The following is a 16592-nucleotide window of genomic DNA, read 5'->3' as shown; positions in this document are numbered from 1 at the left end:
AAAAAATAGGCTTTCTATGGCCCACTGAGTGAGAGATGGCACACACAGGAGTCAGGAGTGGCACACAAGCCCAGAGGCCAATATTTATCTCCCACTGATTGATTTATTGATTTTTTCAGGTAGAATTTAGAACCCAAATCAAGCAAAAAAATAAATAGGCTTTCTATGGTCCACAATTTGAGAGAGAGAGAGAGAGAGATGGCACACCCAGGAGTCAAGACTGGCACACAAGCAGAAAGGGCAATATTAATCTCCCACTTTTTTTTTTTTTGTTTTTTTTTCAGGGAGACTTTAGAAACAAAATAAAATAAAATGATTTTTTCAGGAAGAATTTAGAAACCAAATAAAATAAAATGATTTTTTCAGGGAGAATTTAGAAACCAAATAAAAAAAAATAGGCTTTCTATGGCCCACTGAGTGAGAGATGGCACACACAGGAGTCAGGAGTGGCACACAAGCCCAGAGGCCAATATTTATCTCCCACTGATTGATTTATTGATTTTTTCAGGTAGAATTTAGAACCCAAATCAAGCAAAAAAATAAATAGGCTTTCTATGGCCCACAATTTGAGAGAGAGAGAGAGAGAGAGATGGCACACCCAGGAGTCAAGACTGGCACACAAGCAGAAAGGGCAATATTAATCTCCCACTGTTTTTTTTTTTTCAGGGAGACTTTAGAAACAAAATAAAATGATTTTTTCAGGAAGAATTTAGAAACCAAATAAAATAAAATGATTTTTTCAGGGAGAATTTAGAAACCAAATAAAAAAAAATAGGCTTTCTATGGCCCACTGAGTGAGAGATGGCACACACAGGAGTCAGGAGTGGCACACAAGCCCAGAGGCCAATATTTTTCTCCCACTGATTGATGTAGTGATTTTTTCAGGTAGATTTTAGAACCCAAATCAAGCAAAAAAATAAATAGGCTTTCTATGGCCCACTGAGTGAGAGATGGCACACACAGGAGTCAGGAGTGGCACACAAGCCCAGAGGCCAATATTTTTCTCCCACCGATTGATGTAGTGATTTTTTCAGGTAGATTTTAGAACCCAAATCAAGCAAAAAAATAAATAGGCTTTCTATGGCCCACTGAGTGAGAGATGGCACACACAGGGATGGCACTCTAGCAGAAATGCCAATCTTAATCTCCCACAAAAAAAAAATAAAAACAGGGACTGTCCTACAATTACTATCTCCCTGCAGTAATCTCAGCCAGGTATGGCAGGCAGCAATAAGGAGTGGACTGATGCACAAATTAAATAAAAAGTGTGGACAATCAAAAAAGATTGTTGGTTTGCACAGCGGCGTACACACAGCAATGCAGCTATCAGGGAGCCTTCTAGGGCAGCCCAATGAGCTACAGCGCTGAGGAAAAAAAAAAATGTAGCTTCCACTGTCCCTGCACACCGAAGGTGGTGTTGGACAGTGGAAATCGCTACAGCACAAGCGGTTTGGTGGTTAATGGACCCTGCCTAACGCTATCCCTGCTTCTGACGAAGCGGCAGCAACCTCTCCCTAAGCTCAGATCAGCAGCAGTAAGATGGCGGTCGGCGGGAACGCCCCTTTATAGCCCCTGTGACGCCGCAGACAGCAAGCCAATCACTGTAATGCCCTTCTCTAAGATGGTGGGGACCAGGACCTATGTCATCACGCTGCCCACACTCTGCGTTCACCTTCATTGGCTGAGAAATGGCACTTTTCGCGTCATTGAAACGCGACTTTGGCGCGAAAGTCGCATACCGCATGGCCGACCACGCACAGGGGTCGGATCGGGTTTCATGAAACCCGACTTTGCCAAAAGTCGGTGACTTTTGAAAATGAACGACCCGTTTCGCTCAACCCTAGTAAAAACCATCTGCAGATTTTATGCGGATTTGGGTGTCAAAACCACAGCAGACGGAAGTGACATCAGTGATGTGGAGGAAGTGTGTGGGCGGAGTGTAGTGAAAATGGAGTCGTACCGTCGGATAGGGATCGATGTGAAGCGCATGGTGGAAATGGTATGTAGTGTCTGTGTGTATGTGTCGGTCTGTGTGTGTGTGTCGGTCTGTGGGTCTGTCTCTCTGTCAGTAGTGACTCATTGTAGTCATTCGTCGGGTGGGACTACTTCTCTCATCGAAATGTGATGATGGGAGAGTTGTCCCATCATCAGGCGACTGACTACAATGGGTTAAAAACACAAACACACATAAAACATACATTACATACAACATATAACATGTGCTCCCACCCCACTGATCCCCTCCCAAGCCACCGATCTGTCCGGTACACTGCTCCGGCTCCCCTCCGTCCTGTGCTCCGCTCCCCCCGTGCTCTTGTCCGCTCATTCCCGTGCTCCAATCACCCCCACGTGCTCTGATCCAACCCCCCTGCACTCCGATCCACCCCCCGTGCTCCGATCCACCCCCCATGCTCCGATCCAACCCCCGTGCCCGATCCACCCCCCCGCGCTCCGATCCACCCCCCCATGCTCCGATCCCCCCCCCCGTGCTCCCCGCCCACCCCATCATACTTACCGTTCCTCCCGGGGTCCGTCCGTCTTCTCCCTGGGCGCCGCCATCTTCCAAAATGGCGGGCGCATGCGCAGTGCGTCCGCCGAATCTGCCGGCCGGCAGATTCGTTCCAAAGTGCATTTTGATCACTGAGATATAACCTATCTCAGTGATCAAAATATAAAAAATAGTAAATGACCCACCCCCCCCTTTGTCACCCCCATAGGTAGGGACAATAAAAAAATAAATAATTTTTTTTCCACTAAGGTTAGAATAGGGTTAGGGCTAGGGCTAGGGTTAGGGTTAGGGCTAGGGTTAGGGCTAGGGTTAGGGCTAGGGTTAGGGCTAGGGCTAGGGTTAGGGTTAGGGTTAGGGCTAGGGTTAGGGCCGCTGACGTCACCGCTCTGCTTTCCGGCCGCTGTGCTTACACAGGGCAGAGAAGCAGAGCGCCGAGGGACAGACAGCGGAAGGTAAGTATGTAGTGTTTTTTTTTTATTACTTTTACGCTGGTAACCAGGGTAAACATCGGGTTACTAAGCGCGGCCCTGCGCTTAGTAACCCGATGTTTACCCTGGTTACCAGCGAAGACATCGCTGAATCGGCGTCACACACGCTGATTCAGCGATGTCAGTAGGAAGTCCAGCGACGAAATAAAGTGCTAGACTTTCTGCAGCGACCAACGACATCACAGCAGGATTCTGATCGCTGCTGTGTGTCAAACTGAACGATATCGCTAGCCAGGACGCTGCAACGTCACGGATCGCAAGTGATATCGTTTAGTGTGACGGTACCTTAAGTCCATGCTACAGATACCAGGGTGAGTCACATTGCACACATCAACACTTATGAATAAACTGCCTTCAGGCTTTAACTTTTCTACTCATTTTAGTTGTTACTTAGTGGCTACTGTAATGGTCCATATAGATCTAAAGAAGCTGAAGAATAATGCTCCTGTTCTAGAAACACAGATACATTGTGTTACACCTAGTACATGGCCTTCATATGAGGTACACAACATAGGGATGCCTCAGATTTCATTCACTCACTTCAGTATTTGGTCAGTATTTTACTTCAGTGGAAGTAAGTGGAACTTACAGAGAAAAACTATAACAGAAAGATTGACATGCTCTGCATTTTAGAGAGACTCTTGGTTTTGGCATCCAAATACTGATCAAAAATAATGATGTGTGAATTAAGCCTTACACACAGTGGGGCTGATCAAGGAAATTGACTCAATAAAAACTTTCTTTGTTTCCCATACCAATCAATCATAGTACAGCTTTAATATTTCAAGAGCACAGTACAGAATCAAAGCTGCACGCTGCTGGCTATGGGCAACAAAGACAATAATCTGTTATTAACATTTCCTAAGCTTCCGTCAGTGTGCTGTATTAGTTTGGCCTGGAGTGTTCCTATAATAAATGTTTGGTTTGAGGTCTGGTGCCCAATAAATGAACAAATACATAGTTTACATGTATATCTAAAATAAAATAAAGCTGAAAATGAAGTGTACTATCTTCATAACCATATGGAAGTGTAAAATAAAAGCTTCATTTGTGCCATTCCAATATACTGAACTACTACTGAATTACTACCAGTAACCGTCTATGCCAAGTATATGACACAAAGCCTTATAATATGGATTCAATTACTCTTCTATGGAGCTTTCAGAAGACAAAGAATAGGAGCAGATGATACGTTTTACTGAAGTTGCTACAGTACGGATAGGATCATGATTCGTCTGTTTAACTGGAAATTGGACCATTAAGTAAAAATAAGTATTATCTGCCACAGAGATAAAACTGCAAACGATTTGAGTGGTAAGAGGTTTTTACTGTATTAATATAATGACGATATATGCTTTTATAGTCTGTGTTTATAACAGGATGAGGGCACAGAGACATCCTCTGAAAAGGGCATATCTGTCCTTGAAAGCCAAACTCGGTTTCTTACAAAATATTAAACATTTGCTTTAAAACAGAAAATTCAACCTAATGTTCCATTTGCACAGACCAACCGGCGGCACTATACAACTGCCTATCGGTAAACTTTTACAGGTTACAGGTCAATTGAATGCCTGTTTACACATACAGACTAAATTACCCATTAAGCAATATATATTAGATTGCACATAAGCTGCCATTGCTCCTGGCAGAGCGAGTCCTGGATACATGGGAAGATACACCACCGAAAATGTTGATCTTTTATGCTGCATAAAATGATCACTTGTTCTGTTCCTGTATTCAATCCCTTGAGTTTGTGTTCTGTGGTTGGCTTCTCTTTCTGCCGAGACTTTTTCTCTGGGTGTTTGGGTTCTGCTTTTCTGGTTGCAGTCTGCTTTGCATAACACAGGTGTTTTCATTTGTCCACCTGCAGGCATTTCATACTGGTGATAGATTCATTTGGATGTTCTGACATTCTATTGATGTTTGGAGCCAGTCTGTGAGATTACAGCTAAAGCTACTTTCACACTTCCGTCGTTTTGGTTACGTCGCAATGCGTCGTTTTGGAGAAAAAACGCATCCTGCAAAGTTGCCCGCAGGATACGTTTTTTCTCCATAGACTTGCATTAGCGACGCATTGCGATGTATGGCCACACTTCACATCCATCGTGCGACGGATGCGTCGTGTTTTGGCGGACCATCGGCACAAAAAAACGTTCAATGTAACTTTTTTTGCGCGGCCGAAACTCCGCCCCCTCCTCCCCGCTCATCACAATGGGCAGTGGATGCGTTGTAAAACTGCATCCACTGCCCACGTTGTGCTAAATTTAGCACAAGATTCGTCGGTACGTCGGGCTGACGGTTTGGGCGGCCTCGTACCGACGGAAGTGTGAAAGTATCCTAAGGGTTTTTGCATTGCTGTTTCTTTGCTACACTTTGCTCTTATCTTCCTATTCATCATTAGGAAGAAGGGAGTATATTAGTTAACAGTACTTGATTGATTCTTTGTTATTAACTATTTCACTATTTACTTTACTCACTCTGAGATCTTTATTTTGCTCAGCACACTTCTTGTCTTGTTTGTTATTCACACTCTGCTATGCCCCCTGGTTCTTTAGGAGGAACGTGAAGCAACTCATCCGCCTTTTAGGCAGTTTAGGCCAGAGTTGCCATCTCCTTGTCTGTGGTTAGGTCTAATTCTGCACCTGCAGGTACCACTATGGACTGCAGAGTCAGGATATCTAGTCTGTACAGCTACCGGTAGGGTGAGTTGCAGTTTTTATTGTACAACTTATTTTCCCTAGTGAGTTGCTACACAGGCATAGCTATTCTAGAAGCTGTTAGAAATATTCATGGTGAGCTGGCGTCAAGGTCATATAGGGACAGACCAGAGTCAGAGTTGGGCACTTTGCAGTCTGAACAGGGATCTGTCAGGTACAGCTATCTATACCCTTGGTTTGTTTGCTGCCTGTGTGGTTGTGCAGTCATAACACATTTCACCTATTTTGCTCATCCATTGGGTGATTGTCAGCCTATTTACACAGCAGGATAATCATGAAAAAAGCATTTTTAACACTGCTCGTTCATGATTATCGTGCAGTGCAAATATGCCCCTTAAGTTTCAGTTTGACACTATTTGACAATAGCAGGGTGTTAAGTGCTCTGCTATCTTACTATTATTGAACATTATAGGAATGATTGACTCTATTTAAAAAAAAAATGACTGAAAGCTGGAAATGTGTTAACATATTTAACCTTTATTTACCGACACCTTCACCTGCCGATCCAGCACCCCACTCTGGTAGTGTGTGCCAGTCCGGCAGACATAACATCACATCCCTCAGACTATGCAACTAATTACTGGCCTCAGCCATGATGCTTCCATGTAGAACAAGTGACTGTCGGGAATAGAGATGAGCGAATATCTTCGGCTCCCTCAATATTTGTCAAGTTATAGCGCTTACTGAAGAAGCTGCAGCAGGAACCCAGATACATGGAGCGCTCCCGATGATCAGGTGTCCGGCACCACAGCTGCATGCTTCACGGTTGTGTGACAGTCACAACACATGCATGGAGAGCCTGTGTGTTGTGACTGTCACACAGCCGCGGGAAACAGATATCCCGGCTCCCGATGCTGCTTCTTCGGTAAGTGCTATAGCTTGCCGATTAAGGTGGGAGCCGATGAATATTTGCTCATCTCTTGTTAGGACCATCTTACTTTTTCCATACTATGGATCTTAGACTGACATTTAACTGTGCACTGCCCCCTTACACTGTAACCTTGCATAAAACGGAGTGGTGTTGGGCTCTTTAGGTCTAAGGACAAAATACAGCTGTAGTGTCCACCAAACTACTGTAGCACTCTACTTACATCCATGGTGTTTAGAAAGTGACACAGCATTGCAGCACTACTCAGTAGATGCCATATCTGTAGACTACAGTAAGAAACTGATGTTCTGTGCTTATTGTCATTGTACATCTGTATTCTTGTAAATTGCAGTTGTCACAAGCTAATCAGCTGACATTTCAATTTTGTACAGTTTTGAAGAAAATAATCCAACTCACTAATATAATATTTACAATAACAATAAAAAAAAATAATCATAATCTTTATTTTTATATAGCGCTAACATATTCCGCAGCGCTTGACAGTTTGCACACATTATCATCGCTGTCCCCAATGGGGTTCAAAATTTAAATTCCCTATCAGTATGTCTTTGGAAGTCTTTACAAGTGTCTAAAAAGAGGGCCTCCCCTTTAAGGGGAATAATAAAATGATACAGAACACAAGTTTGTTAACATAACCATATCATTGTGTTTGCCATATATTGGCACTTATTGTGGTCAGTGTCAATAAAGATTTGCAATTCTTTTTGCTATATATATATATACTAGATGGCAGCCCGATTCTAAAGAATCGGGAGTCTAGAATCCATATATACTTTATTTATTCAAATGTAAGAATAATACAATTAATAAATAATAGTAAGAAAGAACAAAAAATGGCTGCACTCACCAGCTCTTGACAATTCTTGTTATTTAAGGTACAGTTACACAGGATCCATGAACATGCTTATGAGGGGAGGGATGAAAGACGTCAGACGATCACTGAGGAGTTGGAAGGTGTATCGTGGTCAGAGTTTATTAATATGGAGGTGCAAGCGGTTTTTTTGCGCCATTCACGGCGTGCACCAGCTGCATTTGGTAATGGTTTGTTTGTTGCCTTAGAAGAGTCAGGTGTGAAGCATGTCTTATAAGCAGACTTAACAGTGTGCAGGCGACGGCGTTTATCATTTGGAGTGTAAGTAGGACAGTGTTTGCACTTACGTGCAGATTTACCAACGGTTAAAGGAGCTTCAAGCTGCACACATTCTATGAATGGAGACAAAGAAGCTGTATTGTGGGCAGAATCTATGACTGAGGACGTGGAAATATTATGTTTGCAACGTTGAGAGCGTGCAGCAGCAGCTTTATTACTTAATCGATTAGTTTTGTCCTCAAAAGACTCATTAGTAATGCGTTTATTGCAAGCAGCATTAACAGTGTCCAGGCGCTTATGTCTGTCCTCTGTAGTCTCGTTAGCACGCTGTTTGTGCTTACGTGCGGCATCGGCGGCTTTTCGCTCAGCATCATTGGTATACTTATTATCAGACCTGATGTTACGTGCGCCATCAGCAGCTTTGGGCTCTGTGTCATTAGTATACTTAACAGTGTCCAGGCGCTTGCATCTCTCCTCTGTACTCTTGTTAGCACGCTGTTTGCGCTTACGTGCGGCATCGGCGGCTTTTCGCTCTGCATCATTACCATACTTTATATCAGACCTGATCTTACGTGCGCCATCAGCAGCTTTGGACTCTGTGTCATTAGAATACTTAACAGTATCCAGGCGCTTGCATCTATCCTCTGTACTCTTGTTAACACGCTGTTTGCGCTTACGTGCGGCATCGACGGCTTTTCGCTCTGCATCATTACCATACTTTATATCAGACCTGATCTTACGTGCGCCATCAGCAGCTTTGGGCTCTGTGTCATTAGTATACTTAACAGTATCCAGGCACTTGCATCTATCCTCCGTACTCTTGTTAGCACGCTGTTTGCGCTTACGTGCGGCATCGGCGTCTTTTTGCTCTGCATTATTAGTATACTTTCTATCAGACCTAATCTTACGTGCGCCATCAGCAGCTTTGGGCTCTGTGTCATTAGTATCCTTACTATTAGAGCTCATGTTGGCTAAGCTAAACAGCTTTAAGCGTGGTGGTGGCAAACAACAGGTTAATAAGAGGCAGTGTCAGGTAGTAGGAAAATAGCCAGTTAATAATAGGCAATAGTTCTTTGCAGGAATGCAGATATTAATAAATAGGCAGTTTATATTGCAGAGAAATTGCTGGGCAATAATGGACAATGTCCTTATGTGGCAAATAATAGAGCAATATACCCAATGTGGCAAAGAAGAGGTTAATAAACGGCAGTCTCTCAGTATAACAGTCAGTGAATAATAGGCAGTATATGGAGAAAACACCAAACAAAAGTTCAAAATTGGTGTGAAAATGTCACTGAACCACTTCACAACTAAATATATATAGTTTTGGTAAATGGTATTATCATTTTTTTGACGAAATTCGGCAGGAGCTTGAAGAGCAACGTCACTGGGCCCGCCTCCACGCAATAGAAACTTGCTGTGAGGTAAAAATTCAAAAATCACACCAAAATGGCGGGCGGAGTGTGTCACAGTACGGCACGTTTCTGATTGGTCGCTCGCAGCAGGCGGCAACCAATCAGACACTGGACACTGTTGACATCACTTATCTCCGGACATTAGCTCCGGACATTAGCTCCGGACATTAGCTCCGGACATTAGCTCCGGACAAAGCCACAGAAGTTGGCACAAATTGCAGGAAGTAGTATTCTAGGCAATTATATATTAGATATATATATATATATATATATATATATATATATATATATTGACAATACTCTGCAAATACTTTATAGTTCTTTTTTTAAGCCATAATTGCTATTTCAAGTATAGGGTGTAATCAATGGACAGCATGTATTGTATGAATTGGTTAATATATAATTACTAACTGCGCCTGTCCTATCTCTTTTTAGATTGCCCCAAGAAGTGGATCCCTTGACAGTGTTTGCCTCTCTTTCTCCAGAAGGTCTACTTATAATTGAAGCACCTCTTGTCCCTTCCTACAACCAGCAAGGAGATGATACTTACACCTATGTGCTTCCTCTAGACCCCCAAGAAGTTAGTACTTCCTAATCTAAACCAAGGAAATGCCTCCTCTGGAGAATTTCACTTGAATTCCACAAGGCTGCATTAGTGACCCAGAAGAGTACAATATATCTTGTATGTTTTCATTCATGTATAACTTAGCCTTGGTAAAGTTCCACTCTAGACATAGACATACAATATTTCTGGAACCATTAAATGCACTTGATACGTCTTGGATGCAGTGACAGCTGAATTGCTACATATCCAATACTGATTTTAGGTCATGATGTACACAATTTTGTAACTGGGAAAGCCTACAAATAAAATGCAGACTATTATCTATTATTACAGTCTAACAACCCCAACAAAAATAAAGAAAATCTTATCTTTGATGTACTATATACCATTCAGTTTGTATGATAATGTCAGCATAAGATACATTTTTTTAACTAAACTGTTCTATAACATTTAAACAAATTAATATATTCTAAACGTCAGCATTGGATATCACATCCCACATCTAGATTACTGTGTATTTGACGCAATGCCCGTATACCCAGTTTACATTCATCACAAATCAATAATGATTACACTGCTATGTGTCATTTAATGATGCCTTCGTCTCCTATTTAATGATCGCAATAGACCAACATGCAACACTGATTTGTATTCTTGAGGTCTTACATGTTTTTTTGATTTGTGTCAGTTTGTATTCTTTATCAGAGATCACAAAAGCTGAGCTTTTCCATTGTGCACTGTGGGTTGAAATATAACGTTGGCTTATGTACCTGGTTGTGATATAACTTTAGGTCTGTATGTATATTGGAGAATTTAGAGGGTGTTTTACATTTGATTGCCTTGCAAAAATGATGGGTATATTAAATATTTATAAACAAGTATGACGAATATGTGTTTTTATTCATTTATTTTCAAATTATTGCTATAAATACAATACCTCTTTTTTACATGATCATTATTAAAATAAAAGATAAGGTGTGAAAAACTTTCAGATATTGCAGGCATGTGAAAACATTTCTAAAGGCAGTGCACATGATTGTATACTCTCTCGTTAGAGAGAACAGGCTTTGTGTAAGCATAATGTGTTCCGATTCTCTTGGGTGAGGAGAAGATGGAGAACAAAATGTCTCCATCTTCTCCATTATGTCAGTCCATGAAAATCGGACTGCAATAAGATGTCATCCAAGTACTGCCCGATAGCAAGTCATTGAGTCCATGGAAACTATCGAATCAAACTTGGACATGCAGAGATCTTTTCCTGGGACCGATGTGGTCCAAGGAAAAGATCTCAGATGTGCACAGCACCATAGACTAACATTGGTCCAAGTGCAATTCAATGTTTTTCCTGGTTGCACCTGGACCGAAAATGCGCTCGTCTGCACCTCCCTAAGAAAACACCTCTCTGGGCCCACCAGAGGAAATAATTCTGTATGTCAACCAACCATATATACAGAACTTGTTTGCATCCACTTTTATTTTAATTGGTGTTTCCTATGCTAAAATACATTTTAGGAATACATTTACATAAAAGTAATATGCCAAATAAAAATGTTCAACATTTCAAACAATTCTACATTCAGACCACTCAATCAGACAATGCAGAGACTGATAAACTACAAGTAGCACATTGTGGTTTAGCATTTTGTTTATCAAAAGTAATAAAAAAATAAGATTTTGCTTTTGGCACCAATAAAAAATTCACTTTATTGAGAAAATAAGTTAAGAAATCCCAGATAACACCAAAATGAGTGAATGCTGCTTATTTTTGTTGTTGAATATGTATTAACTCTCTACTAACAAGGCAACAGAGACCTCCTGGATCATAAGCTTCTTATGAATCTATTCATCATGTACAGATCCATAGTCCTATAGTCCTTCGTTACTGTTATCGACCCCAGCATAGTTATCAACATAACCCATGGAAAGTATCACCTGCTCCATGCTTCATAAGTAGGTATACACATTAGAGACGCCCTCTGAAAATCTGGCCTTAAAACATACTCAACTCATGTTAACTTTTATTGTACTTTTACAAATTATACAATAGGATACAAAAGTGACAAAAGGATATAGGACATTTGGCAAAATGAGAAATTAAATACTTATTATAATCGAAAGTTATTGCAATCTGTCTTTAGAAATAAATGTACAAGTCAATAAAAGAGAAAATATCAGTTTGTTAGATTGATGTTTGTGAATTATTAGGCAATCAAGCTAAGACCTTGTTCAGACATCCATTTTTTTGTACTTGAAAATATGGATTGATTTCTAACAATGTTTTTGATCCGCTTTTCATTAATGTTTGGCCAGTATGTCAGTTTGTACTATCAATGCTTCATAAGTTATTTTCTCTTCTGCCAAAAAAATTTGCAAAGCTTCTCAGGTCAATTTCAATGTTAAAAATAGACAGCACATGAATTGCACACGGCACGGATGGCATCCATGTAATGTGAGTGATTTTCATGGACCCAGAGAGTTGTGTGGGTGATATTGATACATGACTCAGATCAAAAATGGACATGAGCCCACAAAAACACCGACATGTGAACAGCACCACAGATTATAAAAACACGGATAGAACACATACTTGCAAAATTGGCATCTGAATAAAGCCTAAAACAGAGGCACAGAAAAGGCCAACTCGAAATCAGTAATTACTGTATTTTTTTGAATATGATACACACCCCCAATTTTCAGTAGGAAAAAAATTGAATGCGTCAAAAAGGGGTCCATCTTAGAGTCTGAATTCAGCCTACCACCGGGTGGTGAAATAGGGTCACAGAAGGTGTTTGGAGGTGTGATGCTCCGGGGTGATGTGGTGAGTTCCATCCCAGACTGGAAGAAGGGGGTGTTCCTCGCTACTTGCTGGTCCGGGGGCCTCTGCCAACATTTTCTGAAAGCCTGGAGCCCTTGCACTTCCATGGTTTCAATGCAGTGGTCTCTGGGAAAATGGCTGCTGGAGGTGATGCATGTGCAGATTTCGATCTTGGAAGACAAAGTCTCAGTGCGGACATCTTAATCTGCGCATGTGCCACCACCGGCGGCCATTTTCCTGGAGTCCATTGTATTGAAACCATGGTAGTCCAGGGGCTCCGGGCTGTCACAAAATATCGGTGGAGTCCCCACATCGCCAAGCACCCCCTCCTACCAGCCTGGTACTCACAGCATCACCCCACAGCATTGTGCCTCTGAACACCCCCTCCTCTCAGTCCAGGGCCCACAGTATTGCCCGACTCCTGCTGCTGCCACCACCCGGTAAGCTACATTAGAGCTATAAGACACATCCCCATTCCCCTGCCAAATTTTGGGGAAAAAGTGAGTTTTATAGTCTGAAAAATACAATAATAAAGGAAAGGGACAGCCAATGGGGAGAAATGAGAATAAAATCAGAAAGTTGCTAACCAGTGGTGGGTTACAAAGAGCAGTTGACTAGGAGGCATGAGATGCTTAGTCTTGCAGTGATAATTTCCTGCTGATTAACCACTGATTTTATTGAAACTAAAGCCTATTAACTCTTTCCCTACCTTTACCGTACATGTATGGCGCTGCAGAAAGTGTGTTCCCTCACACCGCCATACATGTACAGCAAGATAATCGCATGGGCTCACTCAAAGCAGCAGTGCAATCAAAAGTGACATCTGGTGGCAATGCCCACGACCCATGTTAGATTGTGGACATTTAGCCCCTCTGAAGCCATTGTCACAGCAACATCAATCGGGTTGCAGAGGGAGAAAGCTCCTTCTCTGCTTCGATCATTACTGTTGTGCTGTGTCGATGGTCTCCATGATGATCCCGGGTCAAAAGATGGCCACAGGGTCACCCAGGTATGATGGCCTGTAAGTTCCTGCAGTGAATCATTTGGCTGATCCCAGTGGCAGATGCACAACATGTCTACAGGCAGAGGAAGCCGGTCACATTAAAGGGGCTTTCCCACGAACTAAAGTTCATTTTAAAAATTGACTGTGTCTCACCATGTACAGAGAATACCACATCTCCTGGGCAGGGGAGGAAGCAAAAGATAATACTGGCATTACAGCAGGGGATTACAGTGGATTCATTTTGTGAGGTAAAATATTTCACTGACTGTTTTTAAAAAATATTTTACCTCACAAAATGTATCTTCTGCGATCTCCTGCTGTAATGTCAGTATTGTCTTTTGCTTCCTCCCCTGCCCAGGAGCTGTGGTATGTTTGGTACACGGTCAGACACAGACAATTTTTAAAATGAACTTTTGTTTGTGGGAAAACCCCTTTAAAAAGCAAATATCAATGCCAACATGGTGTTAGGGTTGGCAGAAAGCACCGAATATATATATATATGAGAGTGTTGGTACGTTCGCAACCCGGGGTCCACCGTGCAGGAGAGAAACCTGCTGCTAGTTATATGCGGTACTATATGGTGGTTAGCAATCAGGGACACCACCCAGGGAGCATGAAATATTGATATTAATATCTTTTTAAATGTATGTATCTGAATTACAAACGTAAGAAACACTAGGAAGGTGTCTGTACTTCAAAAGGACAGTCGTTAAAACAATACCACAAAACCAAGAACCAGAAAAAATGACCATAAAGTCCAAGATGTGTTATAAAATTAATATAATAAAGAATTTTTTATTAAATACCAGATTAAAAACAATCAGATCACATAAGTACATCAATATAATAAAAATAATAATAAAAAATGTAACAAATAATTGTATAATATTACATAGAAAAACGCAACCTAAACCAGTTGATATCACACTGTGCATTTCTGTGCACCCTTGAAAAGTGGGACACCTCTGAACAGAGGCCAGACGAGTAATGCTGCGGCCTCATTACAGTGAATGGATCCCTCGGGGGTTTCATCTGAATCACATCATTCAGATATTTAGATGGAAACCCAAATGTAAGTGCTCTGCGTAGAGCGCTGGATAAATGTGATAAAAAATGTTATGCAAAATGTTCCCAATGAAAGCTTCACGTCAATGCATAAAAAAGCAAATCCCCACTCAGATCTATAATCTGTCAATGGAAATAGAGGGCTTCCACGTGACTAGTAGCACAAAGGTTCCGGAGAAGCGCTATGACTTTGCCCCAAAAAGATATTCAAATAAATTTGTGCTCCCAAATCCAAATGCCACCCTTTCTTCTGAACCCCAAAGTGTGCCTAAGCCACATTTAGCATCTGCATGTTATTGCACCTCTGTAGTGACGAGAGTCCATTTAATTTGCGGGGTCCATGTTTCCAGAAGCACGAGCTAGGCACAATGTACGGACACTACAACATAAGGGCACTACAGTCGCATATTTGCAATTTTCACTCAGCAACATTCACAGTTGCTTGTTTCTGGCAGTTGCCCATGGAGTCAAAATCATCACTATACTTGTAAATAAATTCCCAGTGCGAAGTAATTTCCAAAATGGGGTTACTTGATGAGGAATTCTGTTCTTTTGGCACTTAGGCACTCTGTATATGGAATCCATAAACTATTCTACAATAGTTTGTTTGCCAATAGTCAAATAGCCTTCCTTGTGTTCAGAGTCTCAGCATGTGGCTAAGCAGTACTGTACAGCTACATCTGGAGCAGTTGCCAAGTTTAGCAGAAATAGTGTGACAAATTTTGGTGCCATTTTTACCTATTTCACCGTCTGAAAATATAAAACCTGTAGCTAAAACAAATTTGTGTGACAAAAATGTTATTTTTTTTTCACTGTCCAATGGTATAAAATTCTGGTGTCAATATGATCACAGCACCCTTAGATGAATTGTGTAGTTTGTAAAATGTGGTCACTTATCAGGGAGATTCTGCTGTTCTGCCACTTCAAGGGCTCTGACAATGTGACATGGCACTCTCAAAACATTCCAACAAAATCTGCACTACAATATGGTGCCCCTACCCTTATGAGCTTTGCACTGTGCCTCAAAATTAGTTTTATGGGCTATTGGCACACTTTGGAGAAATTGCATAACAAATTGTAACATTCATTTTCTCCTATTATCCTTTTTGAAAATTGAAAACTTGGGGCAAAACCAACATTTTAGTGGAAAAAATTGTAATTTTCCATTTATTCAGCCCAATGATGTACAATTCTGTGAATCTCTTGAGGGTTATAAATGCTCATGACACCACACGATAAATTTCTCAAGAGGTGTAGTTTCCAAAATGGGGTTTTCTACTGTTTTGCCATGTATGTCAGGGGTTCAACTGTGACATGGCATAATACAATTGGCACTCCCTCCCTTTCGAACCCTACAGTATGCCCAACCAGTAGTTTTCCACCACATATGAGGTATCGATGTACTCAAGAAAAATTTCACAGCAAATTACATGATCTATTTTCTTCTAATACCCTTGTGAAAATGAAATATTTGGGGCTAAAAAAAAACATTTTTTGGGAGAAATTTTTTATTTTTTTATTTTAGCAGTTCTACATTATAAACTTCTGTGAAGCACCTGTGGGCACTAACATGTGCCCGAACAGTAGTTTTCCTCCACATAAGGGTTTTCAGGAGACATTTCACAACAAATTTTATGATTCCTTTTTTAGTGTTACAGTTGCAAAAATGTAATTGAAAATTTTTGTTTGAAAATTTAAAATGTTACATTTTTCCTTCCACTTTGCTTTAATTTCTGCGAAGCACCTAAAGGGTTAATAAACTTCTTGAATGTGGTTTTGAGTATTTTGAGGGGTGCAGCTTTATGAAATGTTATCACTGTAGTACATTTTAGGTCACATAGGTTCCTCAAAGTCACTTCAAATGTGATGTGGTCACTAAAAAAATGGTTCAGTAAATTTTGTTGGAAAAATGAGAAATTGTTGATAGACTCTTAGCCATTCTAATTTCCTAGTAAAGAAACACGTTTCAAAAATTATACTGATGTAAAGTAATAGGAAAAACAAAAAATCAAGATATTGACATTTCCACTCGATGA

General features: G+C 41.0%; 1 protein-coding gene across 1 annotated transcript in view; it reads left to right on the top strand.

Moving 5' to 3' along the window:
- The window catches only part of HSPB8 (heat shock protein family B (small) member 8), a 134917-nt gene extending 124365 nt beyond the window's left edge, over positions 1-10552 (top strand). Inside the window, exon 3 of the mRNA XM_069754464.1 lies at positions 9544-10552. Coding sequence (XP_069610565.1) covers positions 9544-9703 — 160 coding nt within the window. The 3' untranslated portion in view covers positions 9704-10552. The remainder of the gene's footprint in view (positions 1-9543) is intronic.
- The last annotated feature ends 6040 nt before the right edge of the window (positions 10553-16592 follow it).

This window comes from Ranitomeya imitator, chromosome 1 (assembly GCF_032444005.1).
Source record: "Ranitomeya imitator isolate aRanImi1 chromosome 1, aRanImi1.pri, whole genome shotgun sequence".
Lineage (NCBI taxonomy): Eukaryota > Metazoa > Chordata > Amphibia > Anura > Dendrobatidae > Ranitomeya > Ranitomeya imitator.
The sequence above is the reverse complement of the archived record's forward strand: the minus strand, read 5'-3'. Positions and strand labels throughout refer to the sequence as shown.